Source organism: Castor canadensis, chromosome 11 (assembly GCF_047511655.1).
Source record: "Castor canadensis chromosome 11, mCasCan1.hap1v2, whole genome shotgun sequence".
NCBI classification, from domain to species: domain Eukaryota; kingdom Metazoa; phylum Chordata; class Mammalia; order Rodentia; family Castoridae; genus Castor; species Castor canadensis.
This window is the reverse complement of record NC_133396.1, coordinates 85003766-85027481: the sequence shown is the minus strand read 5'-3', so window position 1 is coordinate 85027481 and position 23716 is coordinate 85003766. Positions and strand designations below refer to the sequence as shown.

The 23716-nt window shown below is 36.6% G+C and overlaps 1 protein-coding gene across 4 annotated transcripts in view; it reads left to right on the top strand.

Moving 5' to 3' along the window:
* The first annotated feature begins 2204 nt into the window (after positions 1 to 2204).
* Rasal2 (RAS protein activator like 2) overlaps positions 2205 to 23716 on the top strand; it is a 330973-nt gene continuing 309461 nt past the window's right edge. For 3 of the 4 annotated variants that reach the window (XM_074047357.1, XM_020154241.2, XM_074047356.1), the window contains exon 1: positions 2205 to 2490. In XM_074047357.1, the coding sequence (XP_073903458.1) occupies positions 2286 to 2490 (205 nt within the window). In that variant the 5' untranslated portion in view covers positions 2205 to 2285. The remainder of the gene's footprint in view (positions 2491 to 23716) is intronic. The other variant, XM_074047358.1, reaches the window with a different exon arrangement.

The following is a 23716-nucleotide window of genomic DNA, read 5'->3' as shown; positions in this document are numbered from 1 at the left end:
CGGTCTGGATGAAGAAAGAAAGATTACTAAGAAAGTAGGATTACTGGGAGTTGGCAGAGACTTTGTCTTCAACTCAAGAATGGATGACATCGAGAGATCAAATTTGGAGAAAACAATTCTGAATTTCATAACCACTCCTAATTCTGCTTTTGAGATAAACACTTGGGTTAATAAATTCCTTATATATTGATTAAGAAAGAGATACTCAAATCAATCCTATGCCCATTATTCACTCTCCGATTTATGTTACTAAGACACCAATAGGAATGTAGCAAAAATGAAATTACTCTAACTCTGCTTAGAGCTGAGCCTTTCCAACTCTAGGTTTCAACTCCTCTCATTCACTAAAGTACACATAATGGTTTAGACTTGGAAGACTGACTATGCAGTCAGATAGTAAGGAAACAGGGTTCTAAATATTGGAAAGGATCACTTCAGCATATGGCCAAGTAACAAGTTTAATCACAAAGTGTTCTTTAAGTAATCAATATCATCAAGAGATTTCACTCATATCTGTACCGGTGGTTGATTTGCCAGGTAACCTTGCTGTTCCTGTTTTGTCTTGTTAAAGGAGAGCCAGAATGAGATCATCTCTTTGATCATTTCTTGTTTAGAAATGCTATTAGTCTAAATAAGAGTTGGGAGAAAATTACAAAATGCACCCTCCTAACTCCTGAAAAGCCCAAACACACTAGGATACCCCAAAACTGGAAAACTAAGATGACTCCTACGTAGACCAGTCTTTCTGGGGCAAAGTAGGGAGACGTGTGTGTGTGTGTGTGTGTGTGTGTGTGTGTGTGTAACTAAACCAAACTCCCAAAACAAAACTAAGCAAAACCAAACCCAGCAACATGTCATGATGGTAGAATCCTGCTCCATTTTAAGCAGCCATGTTCACGAATTGTTGAAGACCTACAACGTGCAAAGCACAGTTTACGTTGTTGGTGTTCAGACTTGAAATGATCATTACTATTATTTTGCCTGCAATCTGTTAAACCTGAACGGATGAATCCCGCCTTGGGCGGGCATGAAAGTAAAGCCAAGATCGAGGAGGGAGAAAGTCTAAAAATAGACCAAAAATAGAATACAAATGACATCATTAGAGGGAAAAAAAGCCAATATAGTGCACAAAGATCAAAGGCCAAAAAAAAAAAAAAAAAAAAAGCGAAGGCTGGTTAAAACTGTGCTTGAGAACATTTCATGTGCTGGCGAGACCCGTCCACCCATCCACACCACGCTTCTATCCATGCTATTCTAAACCGATGACAAGTCCAGCTTCAGCACGTACCCGGCGCAGAACGCGGAGCCTGCACAGACCCCACAATCCCAGACCCACTACCAGCTCTCCTTCCCATCTCTCCTTCCAATCGCGGTGCAGAAATATACAGGAAAGAGGTGAGAAGAAAGGGAAGCTCCTTGTCCTTTTTAAATTTCCCGCATCCCTCTTCCTCGCCGCCTCCCCAAAGCTGTTGGAGCTAGGGATGGGCAGACTGAGCCTGTGCTCGGCCAGGCGGTAGGCGTGGCCGGGCCAGATGGATAACTCGGCGCTTGATTGCTCCTGCCTGGTGGCCGCTCCTCCTCCGCGGCGTTGCTCGATTGCACAGGCGGCCGCGCTCTCGGCGCTCGACTGCTCCGGCCTATCTCCCTGGGATGCCGCCTGCCGCCGCCACCGCCAAGGCTGCGGGGCTTGTGGGTTCCTCAGTGGAGCGGGAACCGGAGCCGGAGCGGCGGCCGGAGAGTTAGGGGGCGGGTTGGCCGGCTTATTTCGCAAGAAAGAGCTGAGGACTCGGGGAGGGAGCCCGAAGGCGGGGGCCATAGCCCCCCTCAGGCTTGAGGAGCCGGCGGCACTCGGAGCCCCAGGCGGCGGCGGCGGCGGCGGCGGCGCGAGCCGGTCGGAGGGGGCGGCCCCTGGCGGTGACGCCCCCAAGCCCAGCCCTTCCCGGCCCCGCTCCATCACCAGCCCGAGCCTGGTGTGACGGCGGGAGGCTGCTGCGAGGGCGCGGGAGGGAGGGACCCGCACCTGAGCCGGCTCGTATCTCCGGCAGCCGCGGCGGCGGCGGCGGCGGCGGCGGCGGCCACGCCGGGTCCCCACGCCTCTCCGGCCCGGGGTTGCAGCCTAGGCTCGCAGGTGGGCTACGTCGCCCGGCCCTCCGGCGGGCGGGGAACCGGAGTGAGAGGCGCGGCCGCCCGGGACCTCGTCCCCGCCGCGGCGCTCGTCGCCTCCCTGTCCCTCCCGCAGGCAGGGCGCACGGCCGCCGCGCGTCGCCCGGTCCCTCCGGGGCACCATGGAGCTCTCGCCGTCGTCCGGAGGAGCCGCTGAGGCGCTGTCCTGGCCGGAGATGTTCCCGGGGTTGGAGTCGTCCGAGTCGCCACTGCCCCCTGAGGATCTGGACGCCGTGGTTCCCGTCGGCGGAGCCATGGTCGGTGGCATGTTGGATCGGATCCTCCTGGAGTCCGTGTGCCAGCAGCAGAGCTGGGTCCGGGTGTACGGTAAGGACCCTCGAGGCTCTGCTTGGGCTAAGTCTCATTTCCCCTTCCCGGTTCCCATCTCACATCCGATTAGCAGCACCTAGGTAGAGATGGGATTGAGTGTGCTCTTTGGACCTCTTCAGACACCCGCTGTAAGTTTCTGGAGTTGAGCTATCCAGACATAATTCTTATAAGGGCGATGGCTCCACCCGATCTTCAAGAAGATAGGATGCACAAGCCAGGAAACCAAGCGAGTGGGGTCTCATCTCTTCCTCTCGTTGGGGGAGGACAGACTGCACAGATAAGAAAAAGCTTAGCTGAAGACAAACTAATGAATGAAAAGATTAAAAAAAAAGTCTCCCTACATCAGAACTCAGTGTGCATTTGGTGGGCACAGAGTCATCTGTAACCTCTTCCTGAACCTTACTCTCCAAAAGCAACCACTTACCAAGTGGGTAGATTGCTTCAGATTGCACTGTTGTTGCGGAATTTCATTGTAAAGTGATTGGGTTGCCACTAGTGGGTTAAAAGTGATAAACACATGAAAACTTTCCTGCATTCCTAGTCACCACCTTTTAAATTAAAACTGAATGATGAGACTCTTAAGGTAAGGCTTGTGGCAGCATTAAAACCATGCTGGTTTTGAAAACTCAGAGCCTAAGGATTTATAGCCTGGCATTCAGAGTTTAGCTGTGGCTTTCCAAAATATTGAAAGTGGCAAGATGTTTATCACTTAGCTTACATGACCACAAAAAAAGACATTAGTAATGTGGCTGAATGTAAGAATGCAAATTTGAAGCATCTTGGATCAAACACAGTGTTGAGATGTTATCCTGCAGTCATATGCATCTAAGCCTGGAGTGATCAGGTACATTATGGGTTTTTTTTTTTTTTTTTGGTTTGCTGTCATACTTCTGAACAGGGTATGTGTGTGTTATTCAAGAATAACCATGGCTTACATTATCTTTCTGGATAGTTCAGTTGGCTTTAGGACTTCATGTCCATCACTGTCTAAAGGAGCTCAGTACTAAGAATCCATACTTTTGAAGTTCTTGTCTCAGTTCTGTCACTGAATAGCTAAATGATTTTGTGGTAGATTAGGTCACCTTTTTTGCCTCTGATTCCTCATCTGTAAAATGAGTAGATTAAATAATCTCTAATGGCTTTTTCAGTCATAAAAATACAGGAACTCTTTGTATCAGTTCTTGTTAGGAATTTATGTATGTACCATTTTGTGTTTTGCTGGGTGTTTGTGTCTCTTGATGTTATTCTGCTTACCTGGAAGAATTAAAACAAAGAAGTAGGAAATGATGCAAGGTCACCCAGTTCATTCTTAGCAGATTAGATTAAAAACTTTGGTGTCTGGTTTTCCATCTGCCTTTTAATCCTGTTTAGCTGCTCACTTACAACAAAAGTTGATGAGTGTCTGAAAATGAGTATGAATTAGAGTGTATTGTGGTTGCAACATTTACTTATTCTATCTTCTGTATGCACTTTGGCATACTGTTTTTTTAATATATTAAAGATAGGGCCATGTTACTGTAAGAATATATAATATTAGTATTTCATTGTCTAAAATGTTGGGCTTTCTAAGTCTTGTGTTAACTATTATTCTTTGCATGTAACTCATAAATATATGTTGGTTTTATAGTTCATTCTAAGAGTTGATTTGTGATGTGTATATACATACACAGTGCTAACCTGTTTTAAAGAAATCTAGAAATTGGGGGCTGGGGATGTGGCTGAGTGGTTAAGTGCATAAGGTCCTGAGTTCAATTTCCAGCATAGAAAAAAAAAATACAGAATCAAAGTCTAGAGCATTTGACTGGAGGTTGAGAACCTGGTTTTTCCTTTTTCCTTCTGGCTTTGCCACAACTTGGCTGTCTTTTGGGTGAATAGTTTTACCTCCCTAGTTCTACATTTCACTTAGTATACATAATGTATACATTATGGAAACTGTAGTAATAGGTACACACACCCACATATATTCATACACATGCAAACACATGTATGCTGTGCATTTCTGGGTCAAGATGAAGAATTTCTACTGCATCACTTTTATTTTGTCATTTCTATCAATTAACCAAAAATTGTATTTACTTATTGTTTAGTACTGCTACTTTCCTTGTTTTAAGGCAGCTCATCCTGCAGGCAATTTTGTTGTCTTTAATTTGATACAAATATTCCAAAACTATTTGAATGACTCTTGGCTATATTCTTAGCTAGTTTTAAGTTGCCTCTTTTATGATTCTTTGAAAAACTTTGAAATAAAAATAATAGAATGTGGAAAATCAATTTGGGGAATATTAGTTTTTTTTTTCAAATCTTATTTCTTGTCTGTTTTGTGTATTGGATCATCTGTTTCCTGTACAATTTAAAGAGACCTTGATGAGTGTAGTCTAGTATGTTTTAAAGAAATACAGATATTGAATTAGAATCTGGTCTAGAGTGTACAGGTGGGCATTGAGAGCCTGGGTTTTCATTCTGGCTTTGTCATAAATGAGTTGTCTAAGTTTGGGCAAGTAGTTAAAACTTCTTGGCTATAGGTGTTTGTGTAAAATTCGAATCTGAACTAATTAGTATCTATAATCCTTTTTAGCTTTAAAGTTGGCTCATTTTGTGGCTGTCCCATTATTTACCTACAACTTGGTTTACAGAGTCCATCCTGATTTTTGGAGTGAGTTACTGACCAAGCCCTTAATTTAATGCTTTTATATCATTATTGTCAGGAAATTCCTGGGAGCACTTTTATCAAAAGGTCAGGGAACTGAGTTTTGAAGGAAGAAATGTCAGAATGAGATGTGTATTTGCTTGAAATGTTCTTACAAGATAGCAAGATGGGTTTAGGGATATTGCCCATGTCTAGCTCATACAGTTTGGAGACCGAACCTAAAATAGCCACATGGGTTTTAAAGAGGGTATAATGAGAAGCTGTGTTAGGTGTTGCTGTCTGTTGGCTACAGCTTGCATCCTCTGCAATATACATCTCTTTGAAAACATTATTTGTTATACAAACAAATAAACAACAACAAAAGTACCTTCTGCCCCCAAGAGTGTCTTAATAGAAACTTTCAAGAATGGTATTTTCTTAGTTTGGTGCACAGAATTTGAAGACTGAAACTGCTTTTATTTCGATGTTGACAGGTTTGGTTTTTTGGTCGATAAATATCCAGAGCTTTGAGTATTGCTATGATTTGGAAAACTTCTTTGGACTATGTTCAGAGCTTTATAATAATATGGCTCTATATTTAGAACACAAAGAAGTGCACAACTTTGAGACACTGCTAAGAGAAAATATTTATGCTGTCTGTCCTTTATTTTCTCTTAGTTTTAAAATGTTTCATTTGTTTTGTTTCAGTAATACAATAAATTGTGCCCTTGCAAGACTGTTGACTATAAAAATTTTTGACATCAGGAAGTCTGTCTTGTTTATATGTCTATCCTGCCACCCCTTTCCATGTTATCCTGTCTAGCAGATTGGTACCAGTGTCTCTTGAATGTTGATCCATCTGTCCTTTAACCTTCTAGATCTCAACCTGACTGATCTTATGGGTAGTAGAGTAGCTTAAACAAAGGCATGCCACAAACAGCTAAATATGGATGCAGAATCCAAGAGCATCAAATGCAGAACATTTTTCAGATATTTATAGACTCAAAGCAAAGTCAATTGGCTGAAAAAGCTCAGCAGCCTTGCAAAAGGAAACAGGAGCCACAAAGCCAGCCTCACTGTCTGTGCTTTCTGGTAAACAATGAGAACATTAAAGTTAACTGCTTTACCATGAATGGTTGGTGAGTGTAGGATACTCTTTGGGTGAAATTTAAGATACCCATCTCTAGGTCTGCCTGAAGTGGAACTCTGCTCTCACCAGCATAACAGGTCTAAGGTTTACAAGTGTGTGCACAGATATGCTCTTGGAAATTTAGAGGCAAAGTACAGTTACCAACAAGAAATCTTGTACTTTAAAAATTTTAATAGTGTTAGGACTTATCTAAAATTATTCAGTTAATAAAATGAGTAACATTATCATGAGCGTACATCTCATTTTTTATCGATGACAAAGGGACCTGCCAGAAAGTTTCTAAAGCCTGGTATTATTTCAGCAAACACAAGGAAAAGGAAATTAATCCTACTGCATCAAGTATTATATAATTCCAGACATGTGACAGTGAGGGGTTTGGCAGGCATTTCTCATGAACTGAATATGAGCTGATGGGATGGAAGTCTTATTTGGTTGTAATATGTGATATTGACTATGCTTCAGGAATTAAGACAAAGGATGAGATATATTTTTGTTGCATTTCTAGGGAATATGTTTCTATATTTGTTTAAAATGCAGCCAGTAACAAGTCGAGGAAGTTGTTCCATTTTGGTTTTCTGTATATGTTTAAAATGCAACCAATAATAAGTCTAGGAAGTTTTTTCATTTTGGTCCGCTGTGAATTAGAAGTGACTAACTCATTGGCCTTATACAGAATGTTCTGAATGTAGTCAACTTTGCATATTCTTAGTGAATCACTCATTCTTACATGTCTTAAATATGCACTCTGTTTTGTAATAATGTGTAGATGAATGAAATTATTCAAACAAGACTAGAAGTTTTGTGTTTTAGTTAATTGCTAGAAAAAAATCAGTGACTATGTATCAAATACATCCCCAAACATGTTATGTTACTTAAGTGTTTTCATTTCCTCAATACTGTTAATTGAACCTTTATAAATGATTAGTTTTTAGAAATTCTTGGAATTTAAAAATTCTTCAGTGCAATACTTAGGACCTGGTATAGGTTTTGAGTGTTGATACATTAATTGCCCATGTTCTCCAAATACATTTTATATACCTTAAGAGTTCTTTCTTGAGCCAGGTGTGGGTACACACCTGCAGTCCTAGCACTTGGAAGGATGAGAAAGGAGGATTATGAATTTGAGGCCAGGATGGGCTACATAATGAAATGCTGTCTCAAAAAGAAAAAAAAGTTCTTCATTGAAGTCAAGAGAGACTGTCCAAAAAACTCTAGGTGTATACTGTTTGTTTTAAATTATTTTAAATTCAGATAGTCCCATTTTTTCTTTCTTTGAGAGAAAATTTGATGTGTTGTTTATATTGCATGTTCTGTTAATGTTCATAGACAATGGACAATCCCTTTTATACCATCTTAGTATGTTTCTACCTTCTATCATATTGATTTATTGCTATTTGACTTTCAAAGAATGAAAATATTTTTTATTGACCCAAATTATAGATCCATAATCTCTTTTCTAAAACCAGTTGGACTGATTTTGGAAAATGAGTACTATAAGTAGTAACTTAAATACTCTAGTAGTGTCAGGATTCAGTCATGTTAATATTTCTGCTTAGAGGTTACTGTGAAAGAAGTGAAAAAAACTTAGATTTTCAGAGTTTTTAGGACTTAGAAATAAATAATATAGTTGTAGAATGCTCCTGTTTATAAGAATTGCTCTTATCTTTTTCTGATTATAAAACCGAGTGCTCACACTTTTAAAATCAGTGTACTATAATTGTGTCCTGCTATGTTAAATGGAATTTCATTGATTAAAAGAAAAGAAAAAATTCACATGACAGAGTAGTCTTTACTGAGATTACTAAAGCAAGGCAGTGGTTTCTGATGTCTTTGTTTCATTAGAAAGGAGGATGAGGTAAATTGAAGCAGAGGGTTTATGTAATTGTTCTGTGCAGTTGCTCTCTTATGTAGCACAAAGTGATTTGATCACTGTTTAAGTAGGTGAACCACAAAAAAGCATTCAACTGATGACTGAGGTAATCCAGAAAAAATTTAGTTGTTTTCTCCCTTGTCACTCCTTATTGGAAAAACTTTTAAGTAGCTAGAGAGGTGTTTGGTCTTGTTAATCAGGAGGAGGAGTTTGAAGTGTGCAGAAGTCACTCCTGAAATTGCTTCACCCTGTCTTGGCAGAGGGATAATTGCTATCTGATGTTTGCAAAAACACCTTTCTTCCTAAAGGCTACCAAGTACTTCTTAAGGCCAGTGAGTAGAGAACTACGAATTTAATGTAGCTTATTTCCAGTGAGAAGAAAGTCATGAAGAAGAATATGATAAGCAAGTAGAAAGGAAAATACAAATTATTAATGAGCTTGCAATAAAAAGAATTAAAATTGGTGCTGGAGGTGTGGCTCAAGCCGTAGACCACCTGCCTGCCAAGGGTGAAGCCCTGAGTTCCCACTACAGTCTCACCCTCTCCCCCAAAAAACAAAAACAAAAACTTGAACCTTAAGGAATAATAAAAACTTCATTTGGTAGACTGTGATACAGAAGTTCTTCCTTTGTATACGTTCAGATGTTAGATTGAGTTTTACCTTTTCTTAACAAGTATTAGTTACATTAATTAGTTCTTTTCATTTGCTTTGCTTTCTAAGGCAGGTGCTCCACCACTTGAGCCAGTCTGCCAGTCCTCTATTAAATTTTTATTCCTTCATAAATTGTCTTCAGCATTGCTCAAGTTCTGTCCACATTGTGTCACTTTCAGTAAGCTGTCTAAATTTATCCCTTTTCCCCATCTCTGAGTATTAAGGGTTTGGTAATACTTGCAGATATTGATTGGGAGAGTGAAAATTTAGAGAAGAAAATATTTTAACATATGGGAAGAAACCAAAATTGAGAAGCATAGTGTGAAAAGTTAGAAAGAAACTTTAAAGGCAGTAGTCGTAAATGTTTTTCAAAAAATCCTTTAGGTTTTCTCATTAAAGAAACTACCTTTGGAAGTTTAGCTTGTTCTCAAAATTGGAGACAAATTCCACAGTTCATTAGGATTAGAACGCTTAACCTCAGATTCCTTAGCCTCTTGACTTAGCTTCTAGATCTTACTGGTTTCCCTCAGGGAAATAGCCTTTCAAAGCTGAAGGTCAGGAAAACTGCACAGTGAGAAATACCAGATTGTTAAGTTTCATAGTCTTCAAGGGAAATGCTGGAAGTACCATTACCTAGGTAACACAAAACAAAAATGAACAAAACATCCACAAAGTAGGAGGATGAGAATAATCTCACAGTGATCTTTAAGAGGTAGACCAGAGGACAGATTATGTATTTTCCATCTTTGTTTCCTTGAGTTCTTTAGCCATAAATTCTTTATGCCATGATTAGAATTGATATTTTAAGGAAATAGGATTATTTCATGTGTGACACTAAGAAGCCTGGATAATATTGGGAACGTTCTACCTTTCCCTTTAATTTCTAACCACTCTGATTCATATTAAAATTAATATATCCTTTTATAATTATGAATATAATCTGTGCTTAGTGTAAAGAATTTGAAATTTGGGAAAATTCAAAGAAATTTAAAATCACCTGTAATTCTACTGTTCTGAGACAACTAATATTTAATATTTTATTCCATTTTCTGTGAAGAGATACATTTTTTTGTACATACTTGGTATCATGCTTTATATATTTTATGTTCTACTTTTTATCTTAACAGTGTATTTTCTCATGTTATTGAAACATTAAACTTTTTTCAGATACATTTTTGTTTTTAAATTGATTTTTTAAAAAATAGATTTCAAAACTTAAAAACTATCCCTCCTCTCTGAGCTCCCCTCTAGTCCCCTGGAAAGTAATCATTGTCCTCTTTACACCATAAATAATTTGAAATTCTTATGTATCCTTCCATACCTGTTCAAGGTGGAAAGATAGCTATGTAAAAATTCTGCCATAAGTGGGGTCCCATCAATTTAGTTATAAAATGCAGGATTATGTTTTTTAAAGATTAATGAAATGACTGTATCCAGTTGGCTAGGAGTTCTGGGGTCTAGACTAGTTTTTAATTGCTTTATATCCAGTTGATATCATCATAGATTTTTATTGTTTATATGCATATTCTCTATTTTTATGTGTGATAACTCATTATAAGCATTGATTTGATCTGTACCCTCCTCATTGGTCCCCTAGTTACTAATATATCTTGAGTATATATTTTCCTGTCAGTTTGTAAAGAAGTTCCTCATTCTTTTTATGTCTAAGTAATGCCTAGATGAATCATAAGTCATTTAATCAGTACCCCAGTTTTGCTGTTATAAGTGATGATACAGTGAATAATCTTGGGAAAAAAAGCCATTTTTCTTGTCTACAAGTATGTCTGTAAGAAAAAAGTAACCATAGAACTAGAATTGCTAAGTGAAAGATATGTGTATAATTTTGAAAGATATTGCCAAATTGCTCTCTTTAGGGTTGTATCTATTTATATAGCTCATCAGTAATATATGAAGAGTGTCTGTTTCTTCCCACACAGGGAGTTATCAAAAATTTTTTAATCTGACAACCTGAAAAGTAAATAATTTGTCTTAGCTTAATTTATATTTTTCATATCTCTTATATTGTGATTGAACTTCTTTGTATGTTTGAGAACCACTATCTCCTTTTTTTGTGACCTGTATGTATCTTCTGCCCATTTTTATTGGGTTGTTGGGTCTTTTTCTTTGTGATTTGTAGGAACTCAGTATATTGACCAAAGAGCCTTTATCTACAGTGAGTTGCTGGTATTTTCAGTTCTCTTTTGACCTTTCTTTTTTGGTGTTCCCTTCCACTTGCATGAAGAAATTATTCTTATGCAGTTGAATGTATCACTTTTTTTTTTGTCATTTTAGTTTTATGTCATAATTTATATGGGCTTCCCTACTATGAGTCTATAAAATAGTTCTCCCATAGTTTGACTAGTGTTTCTTTGGATTCATTTTTTTTTCTACATTTAAATCTTTAGTCCAGTTGGAATTCATTCTGATATAAGACATGAGATACAGATTCAATTTCATTTTTAAAAAGATGGTGTTCCATTTGTCCCAATACCATTTGTTGAATAATACATCTTTTCTTTACTGATTTAAGATTATCTTTCTATCCTAGATTGCCATGTGGTTTATTTCAAGGTTTCTGTTCTGTTTTCTTGGTCTTTTTGTATTCTTATGCCAGTATCACACTGTTTCATTACTGAGGCATAATAGTATGAAAATATGATTTGTTGATGACTAATTCTGCTCATAAATTATTTAATTATTCAGCTTATTTAGCTATCCTCCTTTAATATTAATATATTTCATCTTTTTTTTTTGTGGTGATGGGGCTCTAACCTAGCACCTCACGTATGCTAGGTAAGTGCCCTGCCACTGAGCTACAACCTCATCTTCATTTCAAAATTTTTATGTTGACAGTTTATTGATGCCTTTGTGCACAGTGTAAGGACTGTTTCCTTACACTGAATTCCTAGAAGAGTATGCAGTGTTTTCAAAGGCCCGAGACTTAGTGCAAAATTGGTACAACCTTTCTGGAAAGCAATTCCTGCTACTAGTATATGAAAATATGGTTTATAATTGTAAGTCCTTGCTGCATTGCTACTTTCAACATATTTCTTCTTAACATAAATTTCCTGTAGTTTCATAAATATTACTTAGCACTTATTAAATGCCCTTAGAGGCCTAATACTTTTAAGACTGTTCTTCAAAAAGGGGCTTATTTTTCCAGTGGTATTTCTTTCAATTACTGACATATTTCCAAGTGAATGAGGGAAGGACAGGAGTATAGAGTTAAAGCAGTTGGTCTGCTAAAGGTGAAATCCATGACCATGGCCTTATTATATGGTTAGATTTGCCAACTGAAATGACATGGACACAAAAGAAGCACATAGTTAAGGACAAATTTAGAAAAGAGCAAACTTAGAAAATAACAAAGTACTTTAACTTTTTAACAATGATTTAGAGTACTTCAAGATTGGAATGAAAAACATCTCATATCCACTTAATTTCTGGAAGCTTGTAGGAAATTTTATTTGAGTTAAATTTGGGCAGAATATAACATGTAAATATCTTATTCTATAATTAATATGAAATAAGAGGTGAAGGATATGATAAAGGAAAGTATGATAGTACTTTTCTCAAGTGTATGTTCTGGACACATTTTCTTGTTGAACTCAGTAAAGGTCAGTTGTAATCCTTAAATATTTTATTAATTTAGCTTGTGGAAATATGAAACCACTATAGATGGTAAGTTAATCTGTAACTCAGGTTTGGTCTTAAGGATATTTTGAAAAGGTGATGATTACTCTTAAGTATCTTGTTCTCATTTTGTTCTTGTTGCAAAAAATGTTCATTATCATTTTATGTAAAAATTGTCCAAAAAGGATAGAATTTGCACTCTCTAGAGCAGTGACTGACAGTCTAAACTATCACCTTGCCTGGCTACAATCTACATTTGTGTATTCTAGTTTGTGCTGAAATGCAGAATAATCACAATTTGAAATTTCTCTGTCTCATTTCCCTTAGGCTTGACTCTGTGCAATTTTACGTGTATTTGTGAATTCCAAGAATGCCCCTAAATGGAAAACTCAAGGCCTTTCTAGTGGGTATTTTTATTTTGAAGTGGGCTAGTTTTGGCTAAGTGGTTGGTGATTGATTTAGTCTATATCAGTAGTTAGAACTTGAAAAAGATGTCTGGTATGGTAGCTAGTAACTAACAAAAAACATGTTTCAGTGTGTAAAAGATTCTGCCTTGTTTTTTTTTTTTTTTTTTTTGCAGTACTGAGGCTTGAACTCAGGGCCTACATGTTGAGCCACTCCACCATCCCTTTTTTGTGAGGGTGGTTTCGAGATAGGGTCTCATGAACTATTTGCCAGGACTGGCTTTGAACTGCGATTCTACTGATCTCTGCCTCCTGAGTAGTTAGGATTACAGGCATGAGCCACTGGCACCGGTCAGATTCAGCCTTTTTTATTTTCTAGTTCCATCAAAACTTCATAGTAGTTTTCCTTTTTTACAGAAAACTTATATCCTTAATTTTGAATCTACCTTGATAGCATTGGTAAGAAAGAGCTATATCTATCATATGTAGTCCTCATTCCTGTTGAAATAGAAAGATAGTCTAGAGGATTTTATTGCTTTGTTCAGGTTAGAGGTTTTCAGTCATTCTTTCATAAGTTCAACCTAAATCAGTTTAAGAGGACATTTTCATCATTTTTACTTTATTTTATCTTTTAGTGGTACTGGGGTTTGTACTCAGGGCATACATGCTTGCTAGGCAGGCGCTCTATCACCTGAGCCACTCCATTAGCCCTCATTTTTACTTTAGGTTGTTTTTTTGTTACATATTTGGGATTGTTATGCCAGAGTGTCACTTTGAGAGCTTTACTTTATAATGTCTATTGGCTGATCATCTTTTCTTGTACCTTAACTAGTAGAGATAACTTTACCTTTATATAACTAACAATATTATCCCATTTACTTGTGAGCATATTATATAAAGTTATGTTATTACAAAAATCCCCTTTTTCTATATCTCAAAATACCATGCATATATTTTTTCAACAAATTTAAGAAACATAGTAAGTTATTTTTCCATTTTATTGGGGAAGTAGTTAGTCATGAAAAAGTGACTCCTAAAGATTCTTGGTGAAGCAAGATTGTCACTGTCTGAGTTCTAATCCAGTATTTTTTTTAAAGATTACTCTGTTTCTATTATTTAAGTTCATAGTTACTATTTCCAATTGGTAATATTAGTATTAAAATGTTTCACACGATATTTAAGTTAGCAATTTTGTACTTTCCTAAGTTGTGTTAGAATTTAGCTGTATGTCTCATCCTAGTTTCTCTGCTTCTTTCAGAGCCATGTGGTAAGAACAGATTCTGAGTTCTTCATGGTAAACTACAGGAATAAAAGTGAGGATGTGAAATAGAGTAGCCAATAAATTCCTTTTCATTACTTCTTTTTTGTGTGAAGTATACATAGCAAAACATCATCTTAAGCTTTCATAAGTGTATAGTGGCATTAAATACACTCAACAGTATTGTGTAACCATCCTCAATATCAATAAATACCCCAATCTTTTTCATAATCTTCAACAAAAATTATACCATTTAATAATGACTCCCCTCATACCTCTCCACCATAACTGCTGGTAACCTCTATCTACTTTCTGTGTCTATGAATTTGCCTATTTTAGATAACTTTTATAAGTAAAATTATACAATTATTTTTTCTCTTTGTCTAGCTTATTCACCAAGCATAATGTTTTTAGGGTCCATTCTTGTAGCATATGCCAAATTTTAATTTTTTATGACTGAATAATATTCCATTGTATGTGCTACATTTTCTTATCCATTTATTGTTGATGGACGCTTGAGTTGTATTCATTTTTGACTATTGTAAATAATGCTCTTATGAGCTTTCATGTATGAATAATATGTTTGAGACTCTGCTTTCCATTCTTATACATGTATACCTAGGAGTGGAATTGCATGATATTTTTATGGTTGATCTTTTGAGAGATTGCCAAACTGTTTTTCACAGCAGCTGCACTGCTTTAAATTCTTGGCAGTATACAAGGATTCCAATTACTCTACATCTTTGTCAACACTTGTTATTTTCCATTTTTTGATTATAACCCTTCTGGTAGATACGAAGCGGTATCTCATTGTGGCTTTGATTTACATTTCCCTAATGATGAGTGATTGGATTTCATGTGCTTTTTGGCCATTTGTATAGCTTCTTTGGGGAAATGTCTATTTAAGTCCTTCTCTTGCATGAATTCTTAGTAGATATATTTGTATATATCTTCAAATTATCAATTGTAGTGTTAATTATCTTATATGCTACTCTTAATTCTAATCACAGTCACAATTATGAGCATTATTATAATGATGATGACAAGTAACACTCCTTGTTTATTATGATCCAGACACATTTCTAAGTGCTTTATGCCTATTAACTTATTTAGTCTAATTAACTACTCTATCAGGTAAGTACTATTATTGCCCTATTTTATAGATGAGGAATCAAGGCATAAAAGTAGAAAGGAACTTGCCCAAGATTATGTAGTAAGTAAGTGGCTGATGTGGAATTTGAATCCAGGCAGCTCCTCTCCTGTGTACTTGGGCTCCTCACAAATTAAAAAATTCAATTATTATAGAAAGCATTCGGTAAATCATACCAAATTAAAAATAGTAAGGATGTTAATTTGAACCTTCAACCTGTAATTTACCTATGGGTTTTATATAGTATCATAACTACAAAATAATGACATTTGTTCTGCTGGATATACTTTGAATATCATGATTTTATAGAACATCTCCATAGTTGTCCAAGTTTTATTAACTGCAGACAACATGACAAAGCTGTATGTGGGTGAGTGGTATGATTATTTCTATATTTAAAAAAGGTTAAACAAAGTCTGTTAGTTCTAAAACTTACGTATTTTTAGCAGTAATACAAAATATGAATTTTTTTCTATAAAAGCATGCCTTTCTAGGCCTTTACTTGTGCTTGATCAAGCCAGTGAGATTATTGATATTTAATCTTAAGGACCCTGACCTGTATTCATCTGATGCATAGCTGTATTTACTCCAGGATTTATGTTTTAAGTAGCTCTCAACTTGAATATCAGTAATTCTAGGACAGAGGATCTACTTTGACAGAACCTGATCAATCCAGGCATTGATCAGAGCTTGACCATATAGGATATATTTTAAGACATTTAGAGTATTCACATGTTCCTTTCTAAAAGTGCAGAGACACTGTGTCCTCTTGTCGGGTCTGGTTTGCTTTCATATTACTTTCTCTTGAACCTGGCCATACTTTACAAGTACATATGCTTTATAATTTATATCCCAAGGTTGATATTTCAAGGACTTGAAACTGTAAACTATATGAATCAGATTTGAAATATAATTTCATGTTTTACTAATAGGTTATAGTCCTTTAAAATTTGTGCTTCTGTTGAGCTATCACCAATTCAACAATAGGATTTAATATTCTGATTAATTCATATTTTTTTAGATGTAGTTAGATATAACTGATAAAACAAACACATATTTAAAGTGTATCTTAATATATTTTGCAGTATATAAATAACCATGAAACCTTCTCTATAATTAAGAAAACAAATACTTATTTTGTCTGAACAGTTTCTTTTTGGTCTGGAGGTATGGCTTAAGTGGCTGAGTGCCAAGGCCCTCCCTGCCTGAGTTTAAACCCCAGTTCTGCCCTGCCTCCCCCAAATTTCTTTGTGCTTCTTGATAATTCTCCCTATCTGCCCCAGCCCCACCCCACCACCAACCATTAATCTGTTTTTGTCTTTATAGATTAATTTGGATTTTGAAGATTTCCATATAAATGAAATCTTATGATATACAGGATGCTCATTTCTGGTCTTGCTTCTTTCTTTCATTCAGCATATTTTGAGATTCATTTATGTTGTTACATGCATTCCTTTGTCTTGCTGAGTAGTATTCAATTGAATAGATATTCCACAATAATTTATCAGTTCATTTAACATATGCTTTCATTTCACATAACAGTGGAATGACTGGGTCATATAGTAGGTATATGTTTAGCACTCTAAGAAACTACCAGATTGTTTTCCTAAATGGTTGTACCTTTTCCTACCAGAGTGTATGGGAGTTCTAATTCCAAATCCTCCTTACCACTTAGTATTAGTTGATCTTTGTTAACTTTGGACATTTCAAGTGGTTAGTTTTGATATCCATTGTGGTTTTAATTTGCATTTCCCTCAAGACTAATGATGTTGAACATTTTTTCATGTGCTTATCAGATTTTCAAACATCTTCTTTAGTGACATATCAAATATGAATACATGAGTTGTGTGAATTCTTCATGTAGTTTGTATATAAATCATTTGTCAGATATGTGATTTCCAATTATATTTTCTTATTCTGTGGCTTGTCTTATTCTCTTAGAAGTGTTTTTCAAGGTTGGGTGTATACTCAGTGGTAGAGCACTTGCCTTGGAAGCCAAACCCTGGGTTTTGTCTCTAGTACCACGAAAAACAAACAAACCAACAAAGTGTATTTTGAAGAATAGAAGTTCTTAATTTCTTTTTTTTTTGGATGGTACTGTAGTTTGAATTTAGGGCCTCATGCTTGTTAGGAAGGTGCCTACCACTTGAGCCATAGCTCCAGCCCTTTCATGCTTTAGTTATGTTTTGGATAGTGTCTTGATTTTGCGGTAGGCAGGTTTCAAACCATGATCCTCTTGATCTCCATCTGAGTAACTGGGATTGCAGGCATATACCACCAGGCTTGGCCTAACAGTTCTTATTTTTGATGAAGTTGATTTATCAACATTCTCTTTTACCTTTCTGGATTGTGCTTTTGGTATTTTATTTAACAAATCATTGTGTAATCCAAAATCACAAAGATTTTCTCCTAGGTTGTGTTTAAAAGTTTTATAATTTTTGTTTCTTATCATTTTGATTTTGTTTTTGTGTATGGGACAAAATAAAGATCAAAATCCTCCTCCTGACTTCCACCTTTATCTATTCCTTTTTGGATGACACTGTGCCATTCATCCAGCACCATTTGTTGGGAAGAATGTTCTTTGCACTTAAGTGCCTTTGTATCTCTTTTTGAAAATTGATTATATGTGTGGGTCTCTATCTGGACTCTTATTTTTTTTTGGTCTGTTGCCTATCTTGACTCTCAAGTGTACCATTTTGGTTATTATAGATTTATAATAAGTCTTGAAGTCAGATATAAGTCCTCCTACTTTGCTTTTCTCCTTAAAAGTTACTTAGGCTATTCTAGGTCATTTGCATGCCCATATGAACTTTACAATCAGCTTGTCGATTTTATAGAAAAAAAGCCTGCCTGGATTTTGATTGAGACTGTCGAATGTATAGCTCAATTTTATTTTATTTTATATTTTATTCTTATGTGCATACAATATTTGGGTCATTTCTTACCCCCTTTCCCCTACCCCTCTCCTTCCCCCCACTCCCACTCCCTTCCTTCCCCCCCTTACCCCTTGCTACCCAGCAGAAACTGTTTTGCCCTTATCTCTAATTTTGTTGAAGAGAGAATATAAGCAATAATAGGAAGGACCAAGGGTTTTTGCTAGTTGAGATAAGGATAGCTATACAGGGAATTGACTCGCATTGATTTCGTTTGCATGTGTGTTACCTTCTATGTTAATTCTTTTTGATCTCACCTTTTCTCTAGTTCCTGGTCCCCTTCTCCTGTTGGCCTCAGTCGCTTTAAAGTATCTGCTTTAGTTTCTCTGTGTCAAGGGCAACAAATGCTATCTAGTTTTTTAGGTGTCTTACCTATCCTCACCCCTCCCTTGTGTGCTCTCGCTTTATCATGTGATCAAAGTCCAGTCCTCTTGTTGTGTTTGCCCTTGATCTAATGTCCATATATGAGGGAGAACATACGATTTTTAGTCTTTTGGGCCAGGCTAACCTCACTCAGAATGATGTTCTCCAATTCCATCCATCTACTTGCGAATGATAATGTTTCGTTCTTCTTCATGGCTGCATAAAATTCCATTGTGTATAGATACCACATTTTCTTGATCCATTCATCAGTAGTGGGGCATCTTGGCTGTTTCTGTAACTTGGCTATTGTGAATAGTGCTGCAGTAAACATGGGTGTGCAGGTGCCTCTGGAGTAATCTGTCACATTCTTTTGGGTATATACCCAGGAGTGGGATTGCTGGATCATATGGTAGATCAATGTTTAGATTTTTAAGTAGCCTCCAAATTTTTTTCCAGAATGGTTGTATAGTTTACGTTCCCACCAACAGTGTAAGAGGATTCCTTTTTCCCCACATCCTCACCAACACCTGTTGTTATTGGTGTTGCTAATGATGGCTATTCTAACAGGGGTGAGGTGGAATCTTAGTGTGGTTTTAATTTGCATTTCCTTTATTGCTAGAGATGGTGAGCATTTTTTCATGTGTTTTTTGGCTATTTGAATTTCTTCTTTTGAGAAAGTTCTCCTTAGTTCACTTGCCCATTTCTTTATTGGTTCATTAGTTTTGGGAGAATTTAGTTTTTTAAGTTCCCTATATATTCTAGTTATGAGTCCTTTGTCTGATGTGTAGCTGGCAAATATTTTCTCCCACTTTGTGGGTGTTCTCTTCAGTTTAGAAACCATTTCTTTTGTTGAACAGAATTTTTAGTTTTATGAAGTCCCATTTATCTATGCTATCTCTTAGTTGCTGTGCTGCTGGGATTCCATTGAGAAAGTTCTTGCCTATACCTATTAATTCCAGTATTCCTACACTTTCCTCTACCAACTTTAGAGTTTGTGGTCTGATGTTAAGATCCTTGATCCATTTTGAGTTAATCTTGGTATAGGGTGATATACATGGATCTAGTTTCAGTTTTTTGCAGACTGCTAACCAGTTTTCCCAGAAGTTTTTGTTGAAGAGCCTGTCTTTTCTCCATCATATGTTTTTAGCACCTTTGTCAAAGATAAGTTGGTTATAGTTGTGTGGCTTCATATCCGGGTCCTCTATTCTGTTCCACTGGTCTTCATGTCTGTTTTTGTGCCAGTACCATGCTGTTTTTATTGCTGTTGCTTTGTAATATAGTTTGAAGTCAGGTATCGTGATACCTCCAGCATTGTTCTTTTGACTGAGTATTGCCTTGTCTATTTGTGGCCTCTTGTGTTTCCATATAAATTTAACAGTAGATTTTTCAATGTCTTTAATGAATGTCATTGGAATTTTGATGGGAATTGCATTAAACATGTAGATCATTTTTGGGAGTATAAACATTTTTACTATGTTGATTCTACCAATCCATGTGCATGGGAGATCTCTCCACTTTCTATAGTCTTCCTCAATCTCTTACTTCAGAAGTTTATGGTTTTCCTTGTAGAGGTTGTTCACATCCTTTGTTAAGTTTACACCTAGATATTTGATTTTTTTTGAGGCTACTGTAAATGGAATTGTTTTCATACATTCTTTCTCAGTTTGTTCATTATTAGTGTATAGAAATGCTAATGATTTTTCTATGTTGATTTTATATCATGCTACCTTGCTATAGCTATTGATGGTGTCTAGGAGCTTTTGAGTAGAATTTTTTTGGTCTTTAAGGTATAGAATCATATCATCTGCAAAGAGGGATATTTTGACAGTTTCTTTACTCATTTGTATTCCTTTTATTCCTTCTATGGTTTCTTTTATTTCTTCTTGTGCTTTCTCAAATTCTCTATTTTGGAATTTCTTGAGTGTCTCCTGTACATTTTGGTTGACCATATCTAATATCATCTCTATAAAATTCTTATTGATTACCTGTAGGATTTCTTCTTTTAGATTATTCTTGTGGGCTTCATTGGGTTCTTTGGCATAGTTTATCTTTATTTTGTTGGAATATGGATCTGAGTATCTGTTTATTTTATTCCCCTGTGGTCCCTGTACTAATTTTTTGCTGTGGGGAAACTGGTTTCCCTGTTTTTTCTGTCTTCCCATCATTGCCCTTGGTATTGTTATTGTCCCTGTACTGTGTGCAATTAAGTATTTTCTAACTTGTAATAATAACAGTGGTAATATTTAGAATGGAAGGGTGAGAGGAGAGGGAAAGCAAAGAAAGTGAAGAAAAAGGGGAAACAAAATAAGTAAAAAATAAAACCAAAACAAACAAACAAAAAAGTTTCAAAGATATAAACAGGGAGAGATAGTGTACTAATCAACAGTAAGCCAAACAGGCATTAGAGAGACAGAGATAGGAATGAAAAAGTAAAATAAAATAAAATAAAATAAACTCCAAGTTCAAATGCAATAAAGTTTCAGTCTTAATAATTTTGGTGTTAGTCCCTCAGTCTCAGAATTGGTTCTGTCATTGTCTCATCAAAGGGGAAAAAAAACCAAAAAAAAAAAAAAAAAAAAAAAAACCTCCAAAAACCAAAACACCACAAAATGTCCCCAGTTTGAATGCAATACAGGTTCAGTAAGTTTTTCAGGTGTAGTTCGGTTGTTGTCTCATCAAAAGAAGAGAGGAAAAAAAAGAAAAGTCTGGAGACAGGTCTGTGAATGGCTATCTGAGGCTGTGGTTCACCTGTCCACTGCTGTCAGCCTGCTGTTGCTGGAGGCTTTATTTATGCAGATCTCAGGAGTGAGCTGAACACTCACCTAGCCCCTCAGGCTTTGTTTACTTAGAGTTCTCTTGGGGGCAACCGCCACTGTTACAAGGTTTCCCCTTTCCAAGCACACTCGGGGAGATGGCGCTACACCCGCTTTCTCTGGCCCGCTTGTTTACCCTCTTTGCTATGTATCCTTTTTGTTGTTTATTATTCAGTTTCTCTTTTTACCCTGGGTGGGGGTCGGTCTGTCCAGGGGCTATGCTGATCTGGCCCAGGGTTGTCTGTGGGAGTACCATGTGCCGCTTAGCTCACCTTGTGGTCTGCATCTTCCCAAGTGGTCTGGGAGCTGGCATCTGGCAGCACAGGAGCCCTCCTGGTTTCTCTGTATAACGTGGAGTGTGGATGCTACACGCAGGCTGGGGGTATGAAGGAGTCAATGTTTTGCCTCTTTTCAGTGGTTTTTCCTGTAAGGTGTATCTCCAGTGTCTCTCCAAGATTTTACTTTAGGAAGCATGCTTTCTGCTTCCTCCTTCTAGTCGCCATCTTGGAATCCTCCGTATAGCTCAATTTTAGGGGAGAATTAATACGTTAATAATATTAGGGGTTTCAATCCAGGAAACTTGTTACATAGTTCTTGTACATCTTTTGTTAGATTTACCCACCTCTCAGTTTTTGATAGTATCATAAATGGTATGGTTGTTAAAGCTTCAATTTCCAGTTGTTTGTTGGTAATATATAGAAATAAATACAATTTTTGCATTTTATCTTATACCTTGTAACCTTCCTAACATCACTCATTTTTTGTGTGTGATTTTTCTTCTTTTTTTGGGTAGGTTTATTGCCTTTTCTGTATAGAGGTTCATGTTGGCTGCAAATAAAGATCGTTTTGCTTTTCTTTCCCAGTTGTAATGCCTTTTATCTCTTGCCTGATGACACGCCAAGAGCCTCTAGTAAGATGTTCAGTAGAAGAGGGAGAGTGGATGTCTCTGCTTTTGTTCTGATCTCAGGGAGAAAGCATTTAGCATTCCACCATCATGCATTCTGTTAATTTTAAGTTGTTGTTGTTTTGCTTCATACATGGTTTCGATTTCTTTTTAAACAAAATCAATTTGAAGATATTCCCTTCTGTTCTTAGTTTCTTAAGAGCTTTTTTTTTTTAGGTTATGAATAGATTGTGTCAAATGCATTTTCTGTATCTATTGAGGAGATCATATTTTTTTTCTTTTAGTCTTTTAATATTGTGAATTATATTTATTTTTGAGTTTTACATTAACTTGCAATCCTGGCACAAACTCTGGTCATGATATAGTATTATCCTTTTTATGTGTTGTCTGATTTGATTTGCTAAAATTATGCTTAGAATTTTAACTCTATATTTGTATAGATTCAGTTTTCCAATACTATAACAAAATACCTGATACAGGTTTCTTATGAACTAAAGAGAGGTTTATTTTGCCTCATGATTCTGGAGGTTCAGGTTTAAGATGGGATAATCCCATTGGTTAAAGGTCCACAATACTTCTCAGTACTACCACCCAGGGGACCACACTTTTTATATCCATAGCAATATAATGAAGAATATTTGGGTTTTGTTTTCCTTTCTTCAAAATGAAAATATTCCTTTCTTTTTATATTTCTGAAAGAGTTTGGGTAGAATTAGTATTATGTATTATATGTTTGGTACAATTCACCAGAAAAAGCCATCTGGACCTGGGTTTTCTTTGTGGGAAGGTTTTTCACTTCAAATTCAATTTCTTTGATAGATAGATGGCTACTTACTTCTTTCTCATTGAGTGAGTTTTTGTTGTTTGTCTTTGAAGGAATATTTCTATTTTATCTAAATTGCCAAATATTTCAGAATGAAATTATTGATAGCATTTCCTTAACTTCTTAATGTCTCTCTAATGATGTTATTTCTCTCATTCTTGATATTACTAGTTTTTGCCTTTTCTTTTTACTGGTTTAGTCAATTTTATCAGTTGATCTGAGAGCCAGTTTTGGGTTTCATTGTGCTTTTTTCCTGTTTTCTCCCCCCTCTCCTGATTTCATTGACTTAGTTTTTGATCCTTATTATTTTCTTTTTCTGTCTACATTGGGTTTCATTTGGTAATCTTTTGCTGGCTTCTTAAGCTGGAGGCTAAGGTTATTGATTTGAGGTTTTTCCTTCCCTCCCTTCCTTTCTTTCCTCTTTCTTTTTTCTTCTAAGATAGGTTTTCGCCATGTAGCCCAGGCTGCTCTTGAATTTGTAATCCTCTTCCTCAGCCTCCCAAGTGCTGGGAGATGTGCTCCACCACTCCTGTACAAGGCCTGTACATTTAAAACTACAGGCCTTTTAGGGCTTATGATACATAATGTATAAATAGTGATTAGTTGAATACCACATATAATATTTTCATTTTCATCCAGTTCTA